The 20,253-nt window shown below is 38.8% G+C and overlaps 1 protein-coding gene across 1 annotated transcript in view; it reads left to right on the plus strand.

The window, feature by feature from the left end:
- The window catches only part of LOC128428444 (copine-8), a 74,048-nt gene extending 54,692 nt beyond the window's left edge, over nt 1–19,356 (plus strand). The window contains exons 14-20 of the mRNA XM_053414616.1: nt 6,269–6,315; nt 7,510–7,691; nt 8,377–8,504; nt 10,133–10,235; nt 11,955–12,012; nt 12,302–12,375; nt 15,202–19,356. Coding sequence (XP_053270591.1) covers nt 6,269–6,315; nt 7,510–7,691; nt 8,377–8,504; nt 10,133–10,235; nt 11,955–12,012; nt 12,302–12,375; nt 15,202–15,390 — 781 coding nt within the window. The 3' untranslated portion in view covers nt 15,391–19,356. The remainder of the gene's footprint in view (nt 1–6,268; nt 6,316–7,509; nt 7,692–8,376; nt 8,505–10,132; nt 10,236–11,954; nt 12,013–12,301; nt 12,376–15,201) is intronic.
- Nucleotides 19,357–20,253: the final 897 nt, after the last annotated feature.

The raw sequence follows: 20,253 nt of genomic DNA on the forward strand, positions 1-20,253 counted from the left end.
TTCCCGGCTAGTGGGAGGAAATGGAGACACATCGTCCATTCATACTGTATATATGGTCTATGGTCTCCTTGCTGTAGCTGGATCATGAACTGACTAAATGAATTCTTAGCAGCAAAGCAAAGAAAATATAGCAACTCAAAAAATTTGAATTAATTAGACTGTATTTGTGCATACATACCATAGAGCACACTTGCCTTCACCCCCTCACCCTCCTGTGCACTTTCACAGTCAAAACCCCTCATACGTCGCCGTCTTATCAGACACAGGTATTTTGTCCTCATGTCTTTTTATCTATTCACAGCTTCTCCTCCCTGCTGCTCTCTTCTTCCTCTTCTGATTGACAGCTCTTTTCGCAGATCCAACCCAATCAGCTAATTGTTCATTTGGACCTAATTGGGGACATGATCTGCCGGCAGCATTAGCATAAATGACTGATTCAAGAAGGCTTCATCTCAATCCCAGAGCATTGCTGCGCTCATTCTTTTCACTGCCTCCGATAAAGCATCTTCACCACCCATGGATTTCAATAAAGAGGTCTCTATTCACGAGCATGGGGCTAAAAAGAAGAAAAAAAAGTACAAAAAATTGTTGGCTATATCTTTCATTTGGAGCTGTGCATTCATGGCGGACCTGTCAGTCACAGTGACAGATATTGTTTCGCCTTGTTTTGGTTTGTGAATTGAGAATTGATACCAGAATAGAAGCGGGAGGGAACTCTGCTGGTATTGAAATCTTTCTGAGAAGCTGTCATTAAAGAGAGAAAGCAGACACTCACAATAAAAATCTCTTAAAGGAGCCATTTTGTCTTATGGGTTATTCCTAAAAATGTAGAGACATAATATTTTTCCCAATATCCATGTTTAGATTAACTTGACTCGATGCAGATGTGAGCTGTGTATCTTTCCTCTTCCTCTTCCTCCTCTTCTTCTCAAACCAGATGGACACCAGACACATCTGTTTACATATCATCAAGAGAGGTCACGTAGCACAATATCTGATGCCGTTTTTAGGCCACTGGATGCACTCTTGTGTACGTTGCCTTCTGGCATGTTGATATAAGTGGAAAGGAGACTTGTCAAGAACATTTTCACCTTATTTTTTTGCTAGAATATTTTCACTTTTAGACGAAAACATAACAAATATAGTTAACGCTACAGGGCCTGTCATTAAAAAAAAATGATTAAAGTATGATCTTCAACTCTCCAACATTGTCTTTGTTTTGAAGATAAAGATGAATGACTAGTGGTAACAAAGTTGGGGAAATTACGTGACACCAAACATTTTTAATCACGTAAAAAACATAAAGAATACAGCTGCAAATAACACTTTATGCTGATGCTGATGCAGCTACCTGATAACAGAATGGATGTTTTTCACTTATAGGGTTTTGAATAAAAAATAAATGTAATGGACAGTATTGATAGACTGGTTAACAAGTCAACTTACTGTAGTCTACTACTGTGTCAATATTGTTTGTAGACTACAGAATTATACATTTTGTATTGATTCATTTATTGGACAGTGTTTCATTTTTGCATGTTATTTGCAGCTGAACTATTACTTCATCACTGTCTTTATTAGATTTTCACAGTTTATATATTTGGTGAAATTAAAGTAAGGCACAATACTCAGTGGTGCTGATAAAGGGTGTGTCTTCTAACTTAAACCCTTCACTGTGCAAACAGAGTTTAGAACAGATCATAGAGTCAGATTTAAGGATTAAAAATTAGACTTAGATCAGAAAAATCTGACTGTATCTGGTACTGATAGCGCATGCTCACTTAATTTCAATAAAGTGGAATTTATTAGTTCCCTTTGTTTTATAGTAAGTGTGTTTTTTCGTCTGTTATTTACCCCAGTGAGGATCAGGTGAAATTAGATTTTATTGAGCATGTGAGTAGAAGTATTTCTGCCTGAAGCAAAAGGTTGAGGTGAACTTTCAGCCAAATAAAAAAACGTGACACGATAAAGCTGGTAACAGCCCTTCAAGTTTTCATCTATCTTCAGGACACAGAGCGATAAGGTTTCGCTCTTAAGGAAAGTGTAGCTCACATGTCTCCTCCCTCTGCTAAAACTCAGTGATTTGATGTTGTGTTCAAAACCATTGCCTGTGGAAATCCCTTATCATTCCCGCCAGAGCATTTTGCCTCTCAGGTTTGAGCCTGTTCGCTGCTGATCTCCTTTCGCTTTTCAAGTAGATGTGTATCCACAAGGACAGGTGTGTGTGTGTGTGTGTGTGTGTGTGTGTGTGTGTGTGTGTGTGTGTGTGTGTGTGTGTGTGTGTGTGTGTGTGTGTGTGTGTGTGTGTGTGTGTGTGTGTGTGTGTGTGTGTGTGTGTGTGTGTGTGTGTGTGTGTGTGTGTGTGTGTGTGTGTGTGTGTGTGTGTGTGTGTGTGTGTGTGTGTGTGTGTGTGTGTGTGTGTGTGGGTGGGTGGGTGGGTGGGTGGGTGGGTGGGTGTGTTGTATTGTTTCCTACCACCGCTGCATAAATAAATATTTGTCTGTACCATGAAACATACCATTTAAACAAACCTTTTTTATTACTTTCACTTAGGCGGTTATGGTTTCACCCCTATCCATTTGTTGGTTTGTTTGTTTGTAAGCAAGATTAGGCAAAAACTAATGGATGGATTTCCACAAAATTTGGTGAAAGGATGTTTTATGGGTCCGAACTCATTAAATTGTGGTTTAGAATCAGAATCAAGGGGCGGATCCCGGAATTTCTTTTCACTTCCTTTACATTGTATGATTGGGCATTTTTCAACATATTCCTTGATTTGTGAGAGAATACTTAATGGGTCTTGATGAAAAAGTCGGGCACGTTTAGGGGACTAATATTTATCAGTCTTTGCAATTTGTTGCAGATCTGTTTGAAAATCCAGATCTAGTGAATTTAAATAGTGTTTCATAAGGAGACAGTTGGGCCCTGGTGGCGGTATGCGCTCTCTGAGTTTTCTTTCCGGATGTCTTCATATTTACGATAACAGAAGAAACAGCAGTTAATTTTAAGTTGGGTTTGACACCATGTTTAAAACCATGAAAGCTGTATCTATAAATAAAATAAAACACGACCTATTGATCTATAGCATTTTCCTAAAAGTCCAATGTGCATGACATCGTCAAATGCCCATCACTAGGCAAAAATCCCTCAAATGTCCTAGTGAAATTCTCGTCTGATTAATGCAGAAGATGTGGTTGACCTTTTTCATGAGTATGCTGTTTTCAGGCCTGGTTATTAATATTCATACCAATAAGAGTCAAAATGATGATGTCAAACGTTAGACGTAGCTCTCTTTGTAAAAGCAAGAATCTCTGACACTGACTGACGCATAACAATCACGGTCAAACTGCAGGGGTTTGTTATCGCGATCAATAATCATGAGTCAGTAGTTGTTACTCAGTTTCTGAAAAGTATTCAGCCAATATCCTTTGTTCTGGAGCTGCTAGTGCCAATTCCTGTTTTAGTAGCAATTCCTTTTTAAATTGTAGAGAAAAGTTCTGAATCATTTTCCTGATGAATACTGACGTTGTCTTTTTTTGTGCTGCCGTGTTTAATCATGAGATGCTTTCCCCCTCCTTTTTTAGCTTTCTGCCTTTTGTCATTTTTTATTTTTCGTCCTCCAATTCACCTTGTTGTCGTGGCTTGTTCGGGCATGTATAATTTAGGCTGCAATGTTGAAGCTTGTTTTTGCCTGTATGATGAGCTTGACCAGAATTCACTCAGATCACTCCGATCCCCTTGTCCATGCAGCTTTTTCCAAGAAAGGCTACTGCACAAGGAATCAAACCAAGCTATTAATCTCTCTATAATTTACCTTTTGTCACTTTTTATACATATAACTTTTAATATTTATAAAATTACATTGATCTAAAGGCGTTCACAAGGGTCATTAAGCACTGATGTGACTGAAGCAAATCAAAGTTGTTTTTCCTCCTTTTTAACCGACATTACAAAGAAATGCTGCAGAATAAAATATAGTAGATTTCACAACATAGACAGTTTACAGAAAATAAGATACCAATCAAGCTCAAGATGCAAAGACTTGCCCATTTGAATTGAAATTTAGCTCAACTATGACACTGACAGAATCTTATTAACTTACAGTCTCACCACCCTTGGTTCATCCATTAATTCACATCAATAAGTGATGAAATCTCCCACAGTGATGGTAATTGTTGGTTGTCAGTCATTTTGAGCTTGGAAAAAATGTACTGATGGTTTAGACTATGTGGTTGCAATTATAGGTATATAAATAAATCTTGTCATACACACACACACACACACACACACACACACACACACACACACACACACACACACACACACACACACACACACACACACACACACACACCTACCTGACTCCGCTCTCTCTCTCCACTCACGAAGACAAACGCATGACAATGGGCACATTTGCAAACAGATTGAAAACAAAACAACACCATTGGTCTTCATTAACAACGACGTACGTGTGTATTTGCAAAAAAAAATGGGGAAGTGAGCTCGGATCACAAGTGTTCACAGGAGACGCATCAGGATGCATTTTAATACCAGGTGCGAACAGACATGATTAGAGCTCTCTTCTTGTGATCGAATCTCTCAGGATGGATGTTAATACCAGGTCTAAACAGGGACGTTATGTCTCCTCTGAACCTTTCCTCCCTCTCTCCCTCCCGTTTGTTCGGTCCCCTATGGACAGCGCAGTGCCGGCACTTCACAAGGCCCGCTGAGGTGACAAAGATGATGAGCTACTGGCTGTTTGACAATAACCGAATACAGAGGATGTGTATAAAACAGACAGGGAGGCTTTTGTATGTGACTGTGTGTAGGTCAGTGGACGGAGATTGGCGTGAAAAAGCTGTGACAGGCCGACAGAGCGCTTAACCACATCCTGCTCCCGCAGGTTAACAAGATAGGAAATGTTTTGATGGAGAGAGACGTGCCACTCTCTCATGCTGGGTGCTGTGATGTGTGATGTTTTTCGCTGCTGGGTTTCATCTCTCTTTGTGGTCATGCTTTTCTCCTATTTCTGTTGCTATTGTTTCTATTGTTGCTCAGAAAATGCTAATTCAAAGTTTATTTTAGGCAATAAGTCATGTCAAATCCAATCAGGAAGTAAGATCTTATAAATAGTATTTCTAGTGACATGAATAATGGGTTTTTAGGTTTTATGATCATACAGAGCTGCCTAATCCTTAGCTACACCCTAATTTGATATCAAAATACACTCTATGGGAAAAGACATTATACACTATGTGATATGATTTTCACAATCTCTATGATGGTGACTTCTGGGGTTTTAGTAGCCTGAATGTCAGTCAATTGCCTCGTTGGTGACTGAAATATTTGATTAATAAACCTATTCTTGGTGTCCTGAGGATGAATCACAGTGATTTAGGTGGTGCCCTGACTTTCCTGTTGTGCCAGTAGAAAGACGAAAGAAATTTCATTTATTCAGTTAAATATTTCAACCTGTTCTGTAGGCATTAGCGGAAATTTATTATGAACATTATACCAGCTAAACAACTGCAACAAAACAAATTAAGGGTGATTTAAGCTACATATTTGTTATGACTATAAGGTTAGCATTAGGGTTGAACACCCTGGAAAAATACATTAACAATCCCAATCAAAACAGGGGTGCTTGTACTGTTCTAACTATTACCAATACAGAGATGCTAGCATGACTGAAGATGGTTGTCTTGTTTGCCTATTAATGTAAGTCCTGTATTATATGTTTACAAGGATTAAGGATCAAGAATATCTTTACTATTCCTTAGTAGCAATTTGTTGTGCAGTCAGCAGTATTGGCACATCCACTTTTTGGGGATAAAAGTCATCATGGTGGCTACTTTTCCTTGTGCAGGTGTGAAATAAAATGTTGTAGTGTTCTCTGTTAAAACCAACCTTCCTCTGTGCAGCGCTATGCACAGCGTGTTTGGTATAAAAGCCTGGTAACTCACTTTCTCCTCATCACAGTTACAGCTAAAGGGCAGGAAGGACTCTGTTTGCTCTCTCGACCACATTGATCACTTTGACCTGCTTATGTCTGCAGTGTGTGTGTGTGTGTGTGTGTGTGTGTGTGTGTGTGTGTGTGTGTGTGTGTGTGTGTGTGTGTGTGTGTGTGTGTGTGTGTGTGTGTGTGTGTGTGTGTGTGTGTGTGTGTGTGTGTGTGTGTGTGTGTGTGTGTGTGTGTGTGTGTGTGTGTGTGTGTGTGTGTTTATGCATTGCTGATTTAATAATAATCTTTCTGCTTTTGTCTTCCAAGGACCCAGATTAACTTCACCGTGGCCATTGATTTCACAGCTTCCAATGGTAACCCTTCAAATAACACACACAGACACTTTGAATGTGCACACACACACACACACACTCTCTTGGAGACCTACAGAGGGACACACAAACGCACTGAATGCCCAGGGAGCGTTTATACAAATATATGAATATGGGAAAAATCAAGTGTTTCCTAATAGCCCTCTCTATCACACCTGGCAGCTAAAGCTGAGTATAGTTACATGCTATGATGTCCGTGATGAAGGACCATGTTATCCATCTACCCTTGAGCTCGTTTGTAGCAGGACAGGCAGCAGCAATAGAGCCAAATCCTATTAAATCAAATGAGAGCTTTCAGGCAGTGGATGTAAAAAAAAAAAATTGTTTGAGGTGGAGGTGTACTCGATCTTGTCTGGCTCTCATTAAAACCTCAACACCAAATGGAGGCTACTCAGCCTAGTAATGTTCTGCAATTTATTAAAACACGACTTTAATTGTGAAATGAAGAGGCATGTACAGGGAGATCAAGACCGTGAGTCATATTAATTGGACGTTAAGTTCATTAGTAGTCAATTTAGCTCCATCAGTGATGCTGAGATGGAATCCGTGGACATGCGCATGTTGTGGTGTCCTACAAAAGCACTAATGGTAATCCACTAGATATCTATCAGTTTAGGCGATGAAGCTGTGGCTTGTTAAGAACCATTTATCACAGATACAGACCAGCTTTGGCAAACAGTGAAATTCTGAAATAAATTAACATTTCCTTTTTATCTGTGATTTTTATTTTGTCTCCTTCCCCCTCAAATACTTACTTTTACACAACTCAAAGATTGTCCAACCAAAACAAATCATAAATGTCCATGTAGGTCGTCAAACTGCATGTTTATGATGTTATGTCTTGGCCAGGTCTCTCCTTACCGAACTTGGTTAAATGATGATGATGTTTTTTTGCTGATATATATTTAATATATAAAAACTGCTGCATTTAATACAATAGCATTATATATACTTAATCTCAGCACCTCCAACTCTGACTGCAGAAATAATAAAAGTTGATGACTTGGATAGAGTCAAACCAAAGAAGTAAATTCAGCTAGTCAATAACCACGGGCTCTAATTCTGTTGTTTCATCTTGGTTTACCATTGACTGATGTGCTAGACTACCTAGTACATTATTGTGCCCACAGGGAATTTTCTGATGGGGTTTGTGCCTGTTCCCTTTGTCACAAACAGGTAACCCAGCCCAGCCCACCTCACTCCACTACATGAGTCCCTACCAGCTGAACGCCTATGCCATGGCCCTGAAGGCAGTTGGGGAGATCATCCAGGACTACGACAGCGACAAAATGTTTCCTGCACTGGGCTTCGGAGCCAAGTTACCGCCTGACGGACGAGTCTCCCACGAGTTTGCTTTGGTGAGAGAGTAAGACTAGGATGGGAAGCAGGAATTGGATAAAGAGAGGAAGGATTGGAGACCTAAACCACATAGCATATGCATATAAACATGGAGGAAGTGGCTGCTCCCGAAAAGTAAAGCCAAAGTATCTTAATTGCCCCCTATTGGCTGGCTGCTGTATAGGAAAGAAACCCTGTCTCCTTAGTTTTAGTGGATGGGTCCACTTTATATACATTTTTCTCAAAGATAAGGGCACATTTTTCCAGCAAGTTTAGTTTTATAAAAATGGGGTGAAACATCATGATTGATAGCTAAGGCTGACTGGTTGAGCACTCGTATCAGCGGGACCTCACCACCGCGGGTCCTTTTCCCAATATCTTCCGTAAAGACACTGGCTGGATATTGGGGCAAAGTGGAAACATGTCGTCCATCTTCATATACAGTCTATGAAACCACAACCTGTTGGAGGGTTGACTGATATTCATTGTGTGGACAATATAATAAAAACACCTGCAGGTCTGGGAGATGCTTTGAGATAATTGAATTCAACAATCATTGTTTGTACGTACCTTCAAGACAAAACACATAAATAATCCCTGAGCTTGTTTGTACCATCTGCACCGGCTCTGTGCCTGGACCCGTTGAATGCATCTAAAATCAATAGCATACCGTAAATCAGTCGTCTCCTCTTGTGTTAAACACAGAATGGGAATCCTCAGAACCCGTACTGTACAGGTATCGAAGGTGTGATGGAAGCCTACTATCAGAGTCTGAAGTCCGTTCAGCTCTACGGCCCCACCAACTTCTCCCCTGTCATCAACCACGTGGCCAGGTATCACAAAAACACTGTTGATTAAATGTCTCAATTTTCCTGTCAGCACTTGTCTACATTTACTTATCCACTATCTTGTTTTAACATTTAATTTTCCTTTTACTACATGCAAAAAGTTTTACACTTGAATATTTGCTGTCACTGCTTATATAATGAGCTTCAGAAGTGTGAAAGAACACAGAGTACATTTCACTCTGTGACTGACACTCAACATGTGTTCTCAGATTTATTGCTAATAAGCTCAGTGCAGCGGGTGTTGCCAGGTAGCTAACAAGAGCGAGAGGAAGAGGGGGGGAGAAAAGCTAAGGATGCAAACAGAGAATGTACCCGGCAGCTGATTGCGTGTTTGTTTGTGTCTAGGTTTCGGGGGGGAACATAATTCATGCTGCAGGAAAGCCAGGCAGACACAGGATCTAGTCAAAGTTTTCAAAAATAAAAAACAGAGAGAGAAAGAAATTAGAAACTATTCATGCAAGTGTGTAATTAAAGAGATGTGCTGAAGTGAAGTCTCTCGTTGGGTTACTTCACACATTTAGAACAGAATTTAGTGACATCTTAATTGCATAGATATAAAAGAAGAGGAAAGTGTAGGAAAATGGTGGAACCAGTGTGAGCACAGAGGCAGCAAATTATCTTTTACACAGCCTGTACTGTCACCTGAACGCCCCTTTCCTCTTTCCCCATCTGCATGACCTCATGTTTTTGCTTTTCTGCACAAACTTATCACTGATTTGTTAGACTTACAATTACATTAAAATCTTGATATTACATCACTCCCATGTCTTTATGTAAATGGATGGAGCTGGAGGGCAGTTTTGCTTTGCTCAGTTTAATTTACAAGCAGGGGAAAACAACTAGTTTCACCAAAAATACCTCTCTGACTCACCAAACAACATGATGTATCTTCTTGTCATGTGGCGTTTCAAATTCAAAATTCATGCACGTAAAAACCACTGCTGTGTTTTTTACGTGTGTACATCTCTACATCCAACTTCCACCTCATATTTTAAAAATGACCCTTTTCCTCTTCAGTGCGTTGCTGCACTCCGACATGCACCCAAGTTACTATTAACTTTACTACTCCCTCGCTCTCTCTTTTCTTCTTTTCAGTTGTTGCCCTATATCTCCATCTTTCTCCATCTGTGATGTTGTCATCATCCACAGTGGTAGACTCTTAAGTCATCCGTTTTGCACATGAATGCACATGCACATAGATCTAGCCTCCCAGTGCAGAAAGATGACGTAACAGAAATTGAACCAATGAAATAATCTCAGTGTGTAAATATCACTTAGTCAGATCATGACTCACATGAGAGCGAAAGGTCACCGTGAACATCAGAAAATGAAAACCACAGTAAGCCGAGCATCTGTCGAATTGACAGAAAGGTAGAAACACTTGACACATTAAGTTTTTTCTTTCTTCGAGTAGAAGCTCAGTGATTTATTTAAATTATATCAATTATATGTCAAATTTAAATGCTGTTTTAAATGATTTAGTTATGTATTTAGCTTAAATTAAAACCACATAGATAGATGCTTTATTTGATTAAGGAATGAATCATCATTGTAAACAACAGACATGATGGTTGCATAGAATTAACTACAAAGGTGTCTGTTTTTGTACACAGGTATGCAGCTTCAGTTAAAGATGGCTCCCAGTACTTTGTGCTCCTCATCATCACTGATGGCGTCATCTCAGACATGGCACAGACCAAGGAGTCCATTGTTAACGTAAGGACGTATTTTGTTGGTATCAACACCTGAACATCCACCCTAAAGCTTGGTTTATGATCACTGCTCCTGTCCTTAAACATACATTGGCCGTGCAGGTCTAAAGAGATGTATATGACCCCTTAATAATGAAGGAGATTGCGAAGATGTACTGTTGGTTAAGACGAGGCTTTCTGAAAACTGAAACTAGGGGAATCAAAGCTCCTGGAACAACCTGATGCCCAAACAGTTTTTTCTTCTTCTTCTTTGCACTTTTCCTGCAGTTTTTTTTTTGTTTTCTCATAACGTCACTGTGCCGCAAACAAAAACATTAATGGGAAAGCCATCGTGCCCAGATCACATTTGACCATCAAAATAGATCAAAAGTTCATAAAATGTATGATGCATGTCACTGCTTTTAATAATGATACAAGAAAGTTTACTGGGGTCCAAGCATCTGATACAAGTTAGAGATATTACACATTTCTTTAAAAAAAGGAAAATAGCTGTGCCTCAAAAAAAGATGAAAACATCACATAATAAAAGAGAAGATAGCCGCCAATTTAGTTAGAACCTAAAGTGAATGACATTTGTATCTGAAATACAGCTTGTATGGATAACTGTGGGTGTAAGATGGGGACGGTATTTTGTTGTTTTTGATTATTTCAGATTGTTATGTCAGTCACTTGTATAAACATATGTTCGAGCAGCTGCTTATAATTCTGTTTGAATGGTGTGGAAAGTGGGTGAAAACATTACAGAATAGGGATATTTATAAAACTAAATGAAAGAATATACCATTGGAAACCCTTCCAAATGATGACTTAACTATGCAACAGTATGTTGTGTTTCATAGTGTCAAGTCAAGCCATTGCATAAATATAAAACCATGAACAAATATATGGAAATGAGAGGAACTGTGATGCCCAGAGGACTAATTACATTTTAGCATATGTGTGTGTATTTGAATAAAAGATGGAAAACGGCTGTGGTATAAGTTCCTAATTAGGCTGATTGGTCCTAACTGTAAACTTATAAATGTATTTGACAACAAAGAAAAAGATCATATATTTGGCCTTATAAAGGCACTGATCCATCTCAGGCCTTTAAAGAGCAGCGGAGGCTGGGAGGAACGGAGAAAAGGAGTCTGCTGATATGAGGGCACAGGGAAAAATAAACAGAGAGCAAAGGGCAGTAGAGACATAGAGAGGACCCGTACAGAGGGGAGCGAAAACTAACTGAGATCTGTGGATAAGATCATCCATTGGTCTACTGCCTGAGGTCAACACATTACTCAAATACACACTACACTGCTGGCCCTCGCTTTCTAATACACACACTCCTGACACCTATACACACACAGAACACAAACACATGTCATTTGTAAGCTGTCAGTGAGAGAAGCGCGGGTTGTTGATTCTCTCTCATCTCTAATATTATTCACTGCGATGTTTCGACCCACGCAGCGCTCCAGGAGGTGCTGTAGAGAACACACACATCAAAGATTCACACATATGCTTACACGTACTGTATGTCATATAAATGTTGGCAAGGCTTAAATATGACATGATCTCTGAGGGGCTCATTTACCACGGATAATGACAAAGGCTAGCCCATATATGACATGTAGCTCATTTGTAGCTCAGCTGTATTAATGGCCCACGTAGGTACAAAAGTAAAACATTGTTTCAGACTTTTTAAATGTCTCATATTTATTTCTCCTCCCCTCCTCTCCTGCAGGCAGCATGTCTGCCAATGTCAATCATCATTGTGGGGGTCGGACCTGCGGAATTTGATGGTAGGTTACCAAGAACGTTTGAATTTGTTATTAATAATTGAATTGTTTGTAAAAAATTTAGTTCACATGAAAGCATATTTCTTAGTCACGGGATCTGACCATGAAAATCCATTCAGCCAAACTCTCTTATTGATCTCTAGTGACTGGTTACATTTTGTGATTAATTGATGTCTTACTGGTTTATGTCTGTGATCTGTGGGTCTTTTAATCAATAATGTCCACATACTAGGTTTGCATTTTTTCCATTCTATCAGCCTAACCTGTTTTTTATCACTTTTATTTTCCTTAGCCATGATTGAGTTGGACGGAGATGAAATCAGAATTTCATCGAGAGGACGATATGCTGAGAGAGACATCGTTCAGGTACACATGTCTTTCTTTCTTTCTTTCACTCAAACTATCAACGACTGCTTTTTTTTAAAACTCTCTTTTATTAAATTTGGTTATTTTGATAAATATCAAAATCGAACATTGGTAAAGGAGATTCTTGACCATCATTTTTCAGATTTTTCTGATGTCAAACATCACTAGGTCAAACCGAGGCAAATATTAGTAGCTGGGCCTTTATTAACCCTGTCTTTCTCCCCTTTTCTGTGTAATGTTTAGTTTCTCACTACTGGAATAACACTTGTCCCAGTGTTTGCCTTTGTGGTAGTTCACAAAACATATTAGTTTAGTTACATTATGGGATTTAGATGCACAGAACTAAAATTGTAAAGGTCTCAACACTAGATCATTTAACTAATGACAGTTTATTTTTTAATGGTGAATATTCTCTCACAAAATTTAAATTAAATTACCACCAACAGTCACCACACAATAAGCCAAGAGTTCAGGAGCCCCTGGGAAATTGCCCGCTTCGCCTGGCTGATAACACAGACTTGGTAAAAGTAATGTGTTGACAATATTTTGAAAAAGATTCAAAATACATGTGACAAGTGAATAGCTAAAAAACCTGAGTCCTGTGTAGGCTGCTGAACCCAGGGAACCAAAGGACCAGACACACACACGCACACACACACACACACAAATATAATGATTTGCTCCTCTGTTGCTTTGAAGCCTGCCAAATCTCTGATTCTCTGTTTTTCACTTTCTCATTGAAGTGGATGTCACTTCTTGTCTTAGTTTGTGCTCAACCATACATTTATCCCTTTTTTCTTTTTTTTGCATATTTATATAATTCCCTTGCATCAAGACAGCGAGAAAAACTAAAACTAACAAAAATTCAGTGATCCTTTGCTCAGTTTTGACACGTCAAAGTCAGGTTTTCTGCTCTATGACCTTTATACCGCCACTGTCATATTTTGCTACCTGAACCCACGTGGGCGAGGGAGCCACACTCGTTAGTTGGCTTTTTAACAAGCTGAAGAACCCAAACATCCACTGGCTCTCTATGCTGACCTGGAGATGGTGTAAAGCTAAGATCAGTGGTGGACCATTACACCAGCTCTACCCACAGGCTCTCATTATAAGCAGGCTAATAACCCAGAGTGACATTGGCGAGGTTTACATTTCGCTGCAAGGTTTTTCAGCACAAATTGGCCCCTTGTATGATCCTGTCACTGTAGGTGACAACCTATTAAGTAAATGAAAAGGAGACATCCTCAGATCTGTCTCTGTATAATTAAGCAATGTAAGAGCATATAACCAGTGACGGTCTGTGACATGAAAAAGGGTTTGAAATGTGTCAGCATTTATTAAATCACAGCAGGATAAAGGTTGCGAAGGAGGCAGCACAGTCTTTAGATGTAAATAATGAGTTGCGTCACTGTGACCTGTTAGCTAAAGAAGTCAAGAACAACATGTGTCCATGGGTTCTTCAGCAATACATTGAAAAACGATATACATAAGTAAACTAAAAAGTGAGCCTGGAAGTAAACTTGAGTGCCTGTTTTGTGTTGATGTGACCCTCGAAAATGGTTTGTAGCTCATTATATAATGAAACATTTGACCTCCAAGAGAGTATAGTGCATTCACACCTGTATTTAGTGCCAGCAAAGACAGATACACATACTTTACATATAATGCAGTCAGAAATAGTCAATCTTTATTTCAACTTTAGCCGGATGTTCATAGTTTATCAGTAGTATTATAATCGAGATCTGTCGAGAGGTTATAAACAAGCCAGTAGATTTGCCCATAGACTGTAGTTAATAAATATAGACTTAGACTCCAGGTCTGAGAAGTGAAGCCAATGCAGAAGTGTCTGAAATCTGTATTCTGCTGGCTCTGTGCCTATCTCCTGTCTATGTCTCAAAGCTGAAACTGGTCAATTTCACCCTGAACAGCATCAGCTGATTTGAATCCATGATATCCTCACTAAAACCTGATATCAATAATTTGCACAATTCTTGTGTCTACTTTTGCTGTTCAGTCACCAGTTTTGCTCCTAATGTCCACCCCCTCCTTTGTCCCTGACAATCAGACAGTGGAGTTTCATTTCAGCAAAAATGGAAAACCTGCAGTGTCTTAATTAGCTGTGACTGTCTTCTCTGTAGCAGCGCCAATTTCTGGTCTGGATTGGAGTACTTTTTTTTTTTTTTACAAAACTCATCTTGCAGTTCACAAGCACATCTTCCACTTGTACTAGAAACTAAGGGGACTGATTATGTGATATTGTTTGAATTTTTTCTCAGCTTTTTCTATTTTGTGCTCATACATATAATTATTAGTCCTGTGCTCCTCTTCTTTCTCAACCTTCCTCATTTTCCTTTCACACCATCTCTTCTCCATCTGTTCTTTTTAATGCCATCTTCCTCTCTGTGAATTGATTTGCTTTCTTTATAAAACTAACTGTATCTCCATTTATTGACGACTCTGTAAAAGGGGTCAGAAGGATTAAGTTGATGGATGCATGAGAGTGAACTTCAATCAACTAAAGTAAAAATTAGGCCAGAGCTGCTAACATTAGAACACAGCCCATCACCAGGACGAATTTCCATAAATAAAGAAAAAAAATAAGAAAATAATGCAAAGTGCTAGTTGGGATTAGGGTTAAATGTAATCGTAACCTGATGAAATGTAGTTGGGATGTGTCCCTTTACCTGGACATGTTAACAGTAGCGGCTTACATTAGAATAAACTCAAAGGTTTAAGAGAAATGTCTTGATCCCTGTCTCCCCATCCAAACCCTCCCATCTCTTCTTTTCAAAATCTCTTCTTTTCTTCCCTCTCCTCCCTCATCAGTTCGTCCCGTTCAGGGACTACATCGACCGGACGGGGAACCACATCCTGAGCATGGCCCGGCTCGCCAAAGACGTCTTGGCCGAAATCCCTGACCAGTTCCTCTCCTACATGAGGACCCGTGGGATCAAGCCGTCACCGGCACCACCTCCCTATACGCCCCCGGGCCAACCACTCCAAACTCAGATTTGAGGTGCGATGCAGAGAAGTGTTTGTTTTTTTTGAGCCAGGGGTTTCACTTAACTGACTTAACGCTCGAAATACTTCCATTTCCTTGAAGCCGCTCTCCATGCCTTGACGTCGTAGGTCACGTTGATCTTTCATGTGTTCGGGAAGCTGGATATCGGGGCCAAGAGAGTGATGCTTTTGAGTACAGGAAAAGCCAATGAGAGTCTGTTTACTTCCACCACTGTCAAGCATTCCTGTTATTGTCTGGATTTTTTTTCTTTTTTACTTGACTGGGAAATTTGGTCAGGCTTTGGGAGTTTGTGAAGTTTGGATTCAAAGAGGGAATACATTTTTGTCTGCCTGGATCCACCTTGTGAAGTGAGGAAGCGAGGAAGAAAAGGAATGAAGGAGCGACCTTTAGAAACACTGTAGAGGGAATGTCTCCAGACAAAACAAAGGAATCACTAATCTTAACTGATCATGTAAATATCTGGACATCTCTCTCTCTCTCTCTCTCTATATATCTCTCTCTCTCTCTCTCCCTCTCTCTCTCTCAGATAACTCACTGTTTACAGTAAATGCAGGCAAGGATTTCTACTGTTGATACTTTTATATTCACATTGTTTCAATACGAAGCTTGTAATTCTCTCTAATACTCTCCAGTGTAATTTTCTCTCTCTCTCTCTCTCTCTCTCTCTCTCTCTCTCTCTCTCTCTCTCTCTCTCTCTCTCTCTCTCTCTCCTGGCGTGTGTCAGGTAGCAGCAGTGCAGGTCCTGGTAGCCCTTCTGTACTGTACCGTACCGTACCGTACCGTACTGTACTGTATTCTAGTGTTTGTATTAACCTTTTGCATGGGTGTAGCCTCAGTCAAGTGCATGCATTTAGTGGTCCTGCACTACCTCTTCTTCTACCCATCTGTCCGACTGTCTGTACGCCTGTGGGGAGGGTGAGTGTCTGTCTCTTTGTCACTTCGCCCTGTCTGTCTGCACTGCTCTCAGGCCTGTCTGTCTGTCAGTCACCATGTAACTTATCTTCTTCCTGTCTATCTCTCTCTCGCAATCTTTCTTTCCTTTCTTTTATGCCTTTGTCACTTTTACTTGCTGTATTCCCATGCAACAGCTTAAGAGGTTTCCCAGAGATGTGATGGCCCTGTATGAGGCTATTATATGTAGCATAAATTGATTGTTGAAGGGGAACACAGCAACTCTTTTTCCGTCTCTGTCTCTGTCGTTCAAACTGCCTTGGCAATAGGATGCCCACATGCCCCAGGGGTTTTGTCTCATCACGTCGTCTTAACACCCACGTCCCTGCCCCGTGTTTAAAACGACAGCAGCTGCTCTCGAATGGGAAACTGTTTGAGCAAAAAGAGCCCAGTGGTCAAAAATGCAAAGAAAAACACAGTTTCCCTATGTTTGCTTTTTTGTGCCATTTTTTGGGGATGAGTATTTTTAAATTGCACCTTTGATATAGCTTTTTTTATATGTTTGTTTTTATGACGTGTAGTTATACGTGCCAATCATATGTAAAAGGATGATTTGTGTAATTTTTGTCACACAATGTCCCACAGCTTTATAATTTAAGGAGTGATCATTTTTCTGTATGGTGTCAAATGAAGAATGAGATTATAACATAAGTGTGCTGAAGTGATGAGTGATCGTGAATGTTTTTATGAATGAATGGAATATTTATATTAAGACAACATGTGATGGAATGTTAAAGTCTTAACAAAAAGTAGTAATGAAGGAACATTTTATCATTAATATGTGAATTACTGTGCAGCAAGTGATGGTATCATTGCAAAACAGTATTTTACTACATTTTATTATGTACACTCACTTCAAGTTATCAAAACTTATTCGATAAGCATTTTCAAAAGCGAACTAAATTCTTTGCAGGTGATATTTTACACCTTAAATTTCAAAGACAAGTAACAGTTCATCAAACACTGTTGATTAATGAATTTGTTACACATACACTGTGTAATACATAAACAACACATTTTAGTGATATTAAATCAAAATTTCTAATTATACATTATGATATTATGATATATAAAATAAAATGTAATGCTATATTTTATTTTTTATGAATTACTGAAAACGCTTTTGACAACTACTTCATCCAAAAACTAACCCCGACGTCTTATAAAAGACGAGCTGCACCAACGTCTTAACGGGTCAAATTTTTACCATATTCGTTATCCACAGACAAGATTTCCCAGATCTTTGGGTGGTAAACAATAATCTGCGTAGTCGGATTATCCATCTTCCTTTTTTAACTTCTTACTGATTTTGTAGCTCCAGCCATTGGTCAGCAAACTGATAAAGTAATGTCAGACGTAGCAATATCTAGGTAAAGTTAATGATCACATCAGACTATCAAAGCTTTTTCTCTTCGTGACATGATAATTGGCTGCACAGATTCAATCCCAGGACTCACAAACAGCCTAAATTTAATTCTTGCCGAGGTATTTGAACGGCACACTACCTCCTATTTCTAGCTACATGTTCTTCAGTGAACACTAACTTAATACTTCCGCTTTTATTACATTCTCAGTTCACCAAATCCCTGCACAAGGCTTGTTGACAAAGACAGGACACAGTATGAGAGCAGAAAAAAGACATAAATTCTTGAATTTCATTCACAACTGAATACTTAATTATAAATTCATTATGCAATACTTATGATTTAAATTTTGATCCCACTGATGTGGAACAGAAATTACAAATTTTCCAAAGTATGTACATTTATATGGTTTGGGTTACCCTCTTATCTCTTTTTAGGTCATTTCAGCTTTGTATGTTTTATTATTTCTCGTGTTCACAAATGAGAAATAATCGTTAATGTGTTTATTCCAGTGAATTAAATTATATTGGTGCAAGTTGAGTCGAATCAAGCTGCTGAAATTGGACTGGAGAAATTCAACAAGCAAAATTTCAAATGAAAATTTTAAATCAAGCCTTACCAATGGCAACCAGTCAATCATATCATTCATATGATCAGAGGGACTAAAACAAATTACTGAAAATTGCGAAAATAAGACAATTGCACAACTTTAAAAAAGGTTAATGTAAATATGGGTTCAAAATGAAAACATATCGAAAGCTGTCAAATTTGAGATATTGTATATTTTGAAAAAAAAAAATCAGTATCAACATTTATTCAGTTGCGTATCAAATTAAGATTGTATTGGCTTTATTTGCAGCAAATATACACACAGACACAAATTACTACTCTAGTAATAAGTGTATGTTTGCTGTGGTGTGCTTAGTGTCAACAATAATACGTAATTAACTTATTTTTTTATGTTTTATACACATTGATTTGTGCAATTTGTTCACTAAGCTTACTAAGCCCATGAAGAAGAGAGTGTGTGTATGTGTGTGTCTGTTCTTTGAGATGCAAGTATGATTTGGACGCATATGCTTGTGAGTGTGTGTGCGATTGTGTGTGTTTGTGTATGTGCTTTATAAGAGAGTTTTAATATACCATGTGAGGTTACACATCAGATCTTTGTTTACTAAAGCTATCCAAATAACATATTGTATGCTCGTCATATCTTCTTAACAACGTGCACTATGTTTGCATGGGCAGTTTTACAAAGGATGCACCAGTTCCTTTTGTTAAAAACTGAGTGTTTTGAAATGTAAAACTCTGTATGAAAATGACCTGTACAAAATTGCCTTAAATCTTTCACCAATTTTTCTCTGAATTGTGCGATGCCTTCTTCAGAAATATGACTTGTTTAAAGGAGTTGATCGGTTATCTATTTTGTGTCAGTGTTTCTATTGCTTTTTAGTGTATTTCCTTTGCACAAGTATGAGAAAAAAACAATTTGTCTTGTACTTTTTTGAAATGGTGATTAATCAGAGAAAGCATGGCTGAAGTACTGATTGTCTGATAATATATATATATATAATAGATGACTATTTCTGTATCAAACTATGGATTTTTAAAATATTATTCATATTAAACACAACAATTTCTGGACATTTTGCAGCATTGTATTTTTTCTTTCATTTTATCTTCTTTTATTTTACCGTTTGTCTTTTCTCTCCTCTTCTCTCTCCATTCTCACCTTATTTGGACTGATGGATCTGATTGGCTCCCTCAAACAAGATAATTGTACAAAATACACAGATACAGAAGCACTGGTCTTGAGTCAGGCACTAAATGCTTCTGCACAACATGACCTACACTATATTTGGTTATGTCATAGGTCACTGGCAAGTCTTTCTCTCAATCTAAATCTGCCATCTGCCTGCTGAGGTGGCAACTGTTTCCCGAAATATGAAAGAGGAAAATATTTCATTCTCAGTTTTTATGTCTGAAATTAATTGTCACCTGTTTAAAGAGGCAATCAGTAAAACTGTCAGAGCCCCGTCTCACAGAAATACAGCAGCTTTGTAGAATCTGCTTTTTCATTCAACACCACAATAACTAAGCGAGTTGTTTGGAAGATCTCTTGATTTTCAAAAGTCACAATCCAGCTTGAGATTTAGTCTCAGTGTGTCATTCAGCAGTGATTGAGCTGATCGTCTTCCTGTTGCTTATAGAGATCATAGGTTACTTATTGAGGGACAGTTAGACCTCTAAACATGTCACTTTTAAACGCAGACGTGAGTCTCGAATCAAGCTTTCTGTCACACTCTTGTTTTTGTTCTGTCACACTCTGACTCTGGATTTTCTGCTAACAGACAAACAGTGGCGGTAATCATTTTCACCATCAGCTGCAGTCAGGTGAACGTACTCGTGACCACAACTATCTCCGTGTCGCCCCCTCACTTTCACCACCCTTTTAACTCTCAGATAAACTACCCCGTGGAAACTTCTTCCATCTCACTGTATAATGAAAACCTTCACTCAAACTCAGTAAAACACCATCAT

This window comes from Pleuronectes platessa, chromosome 22, assembly GCF_947347685.1.
Source record: "Pleuronectes platessa chromosome 22, fPlePla1.1, whole genome shotgun sequence".
NCBI lineage: Eukaryota > Metazoa > Chordata > Actinopteri > Pleuronectiformes > Pleuronectidae > Pleuronectes > Pleuronectes platessa.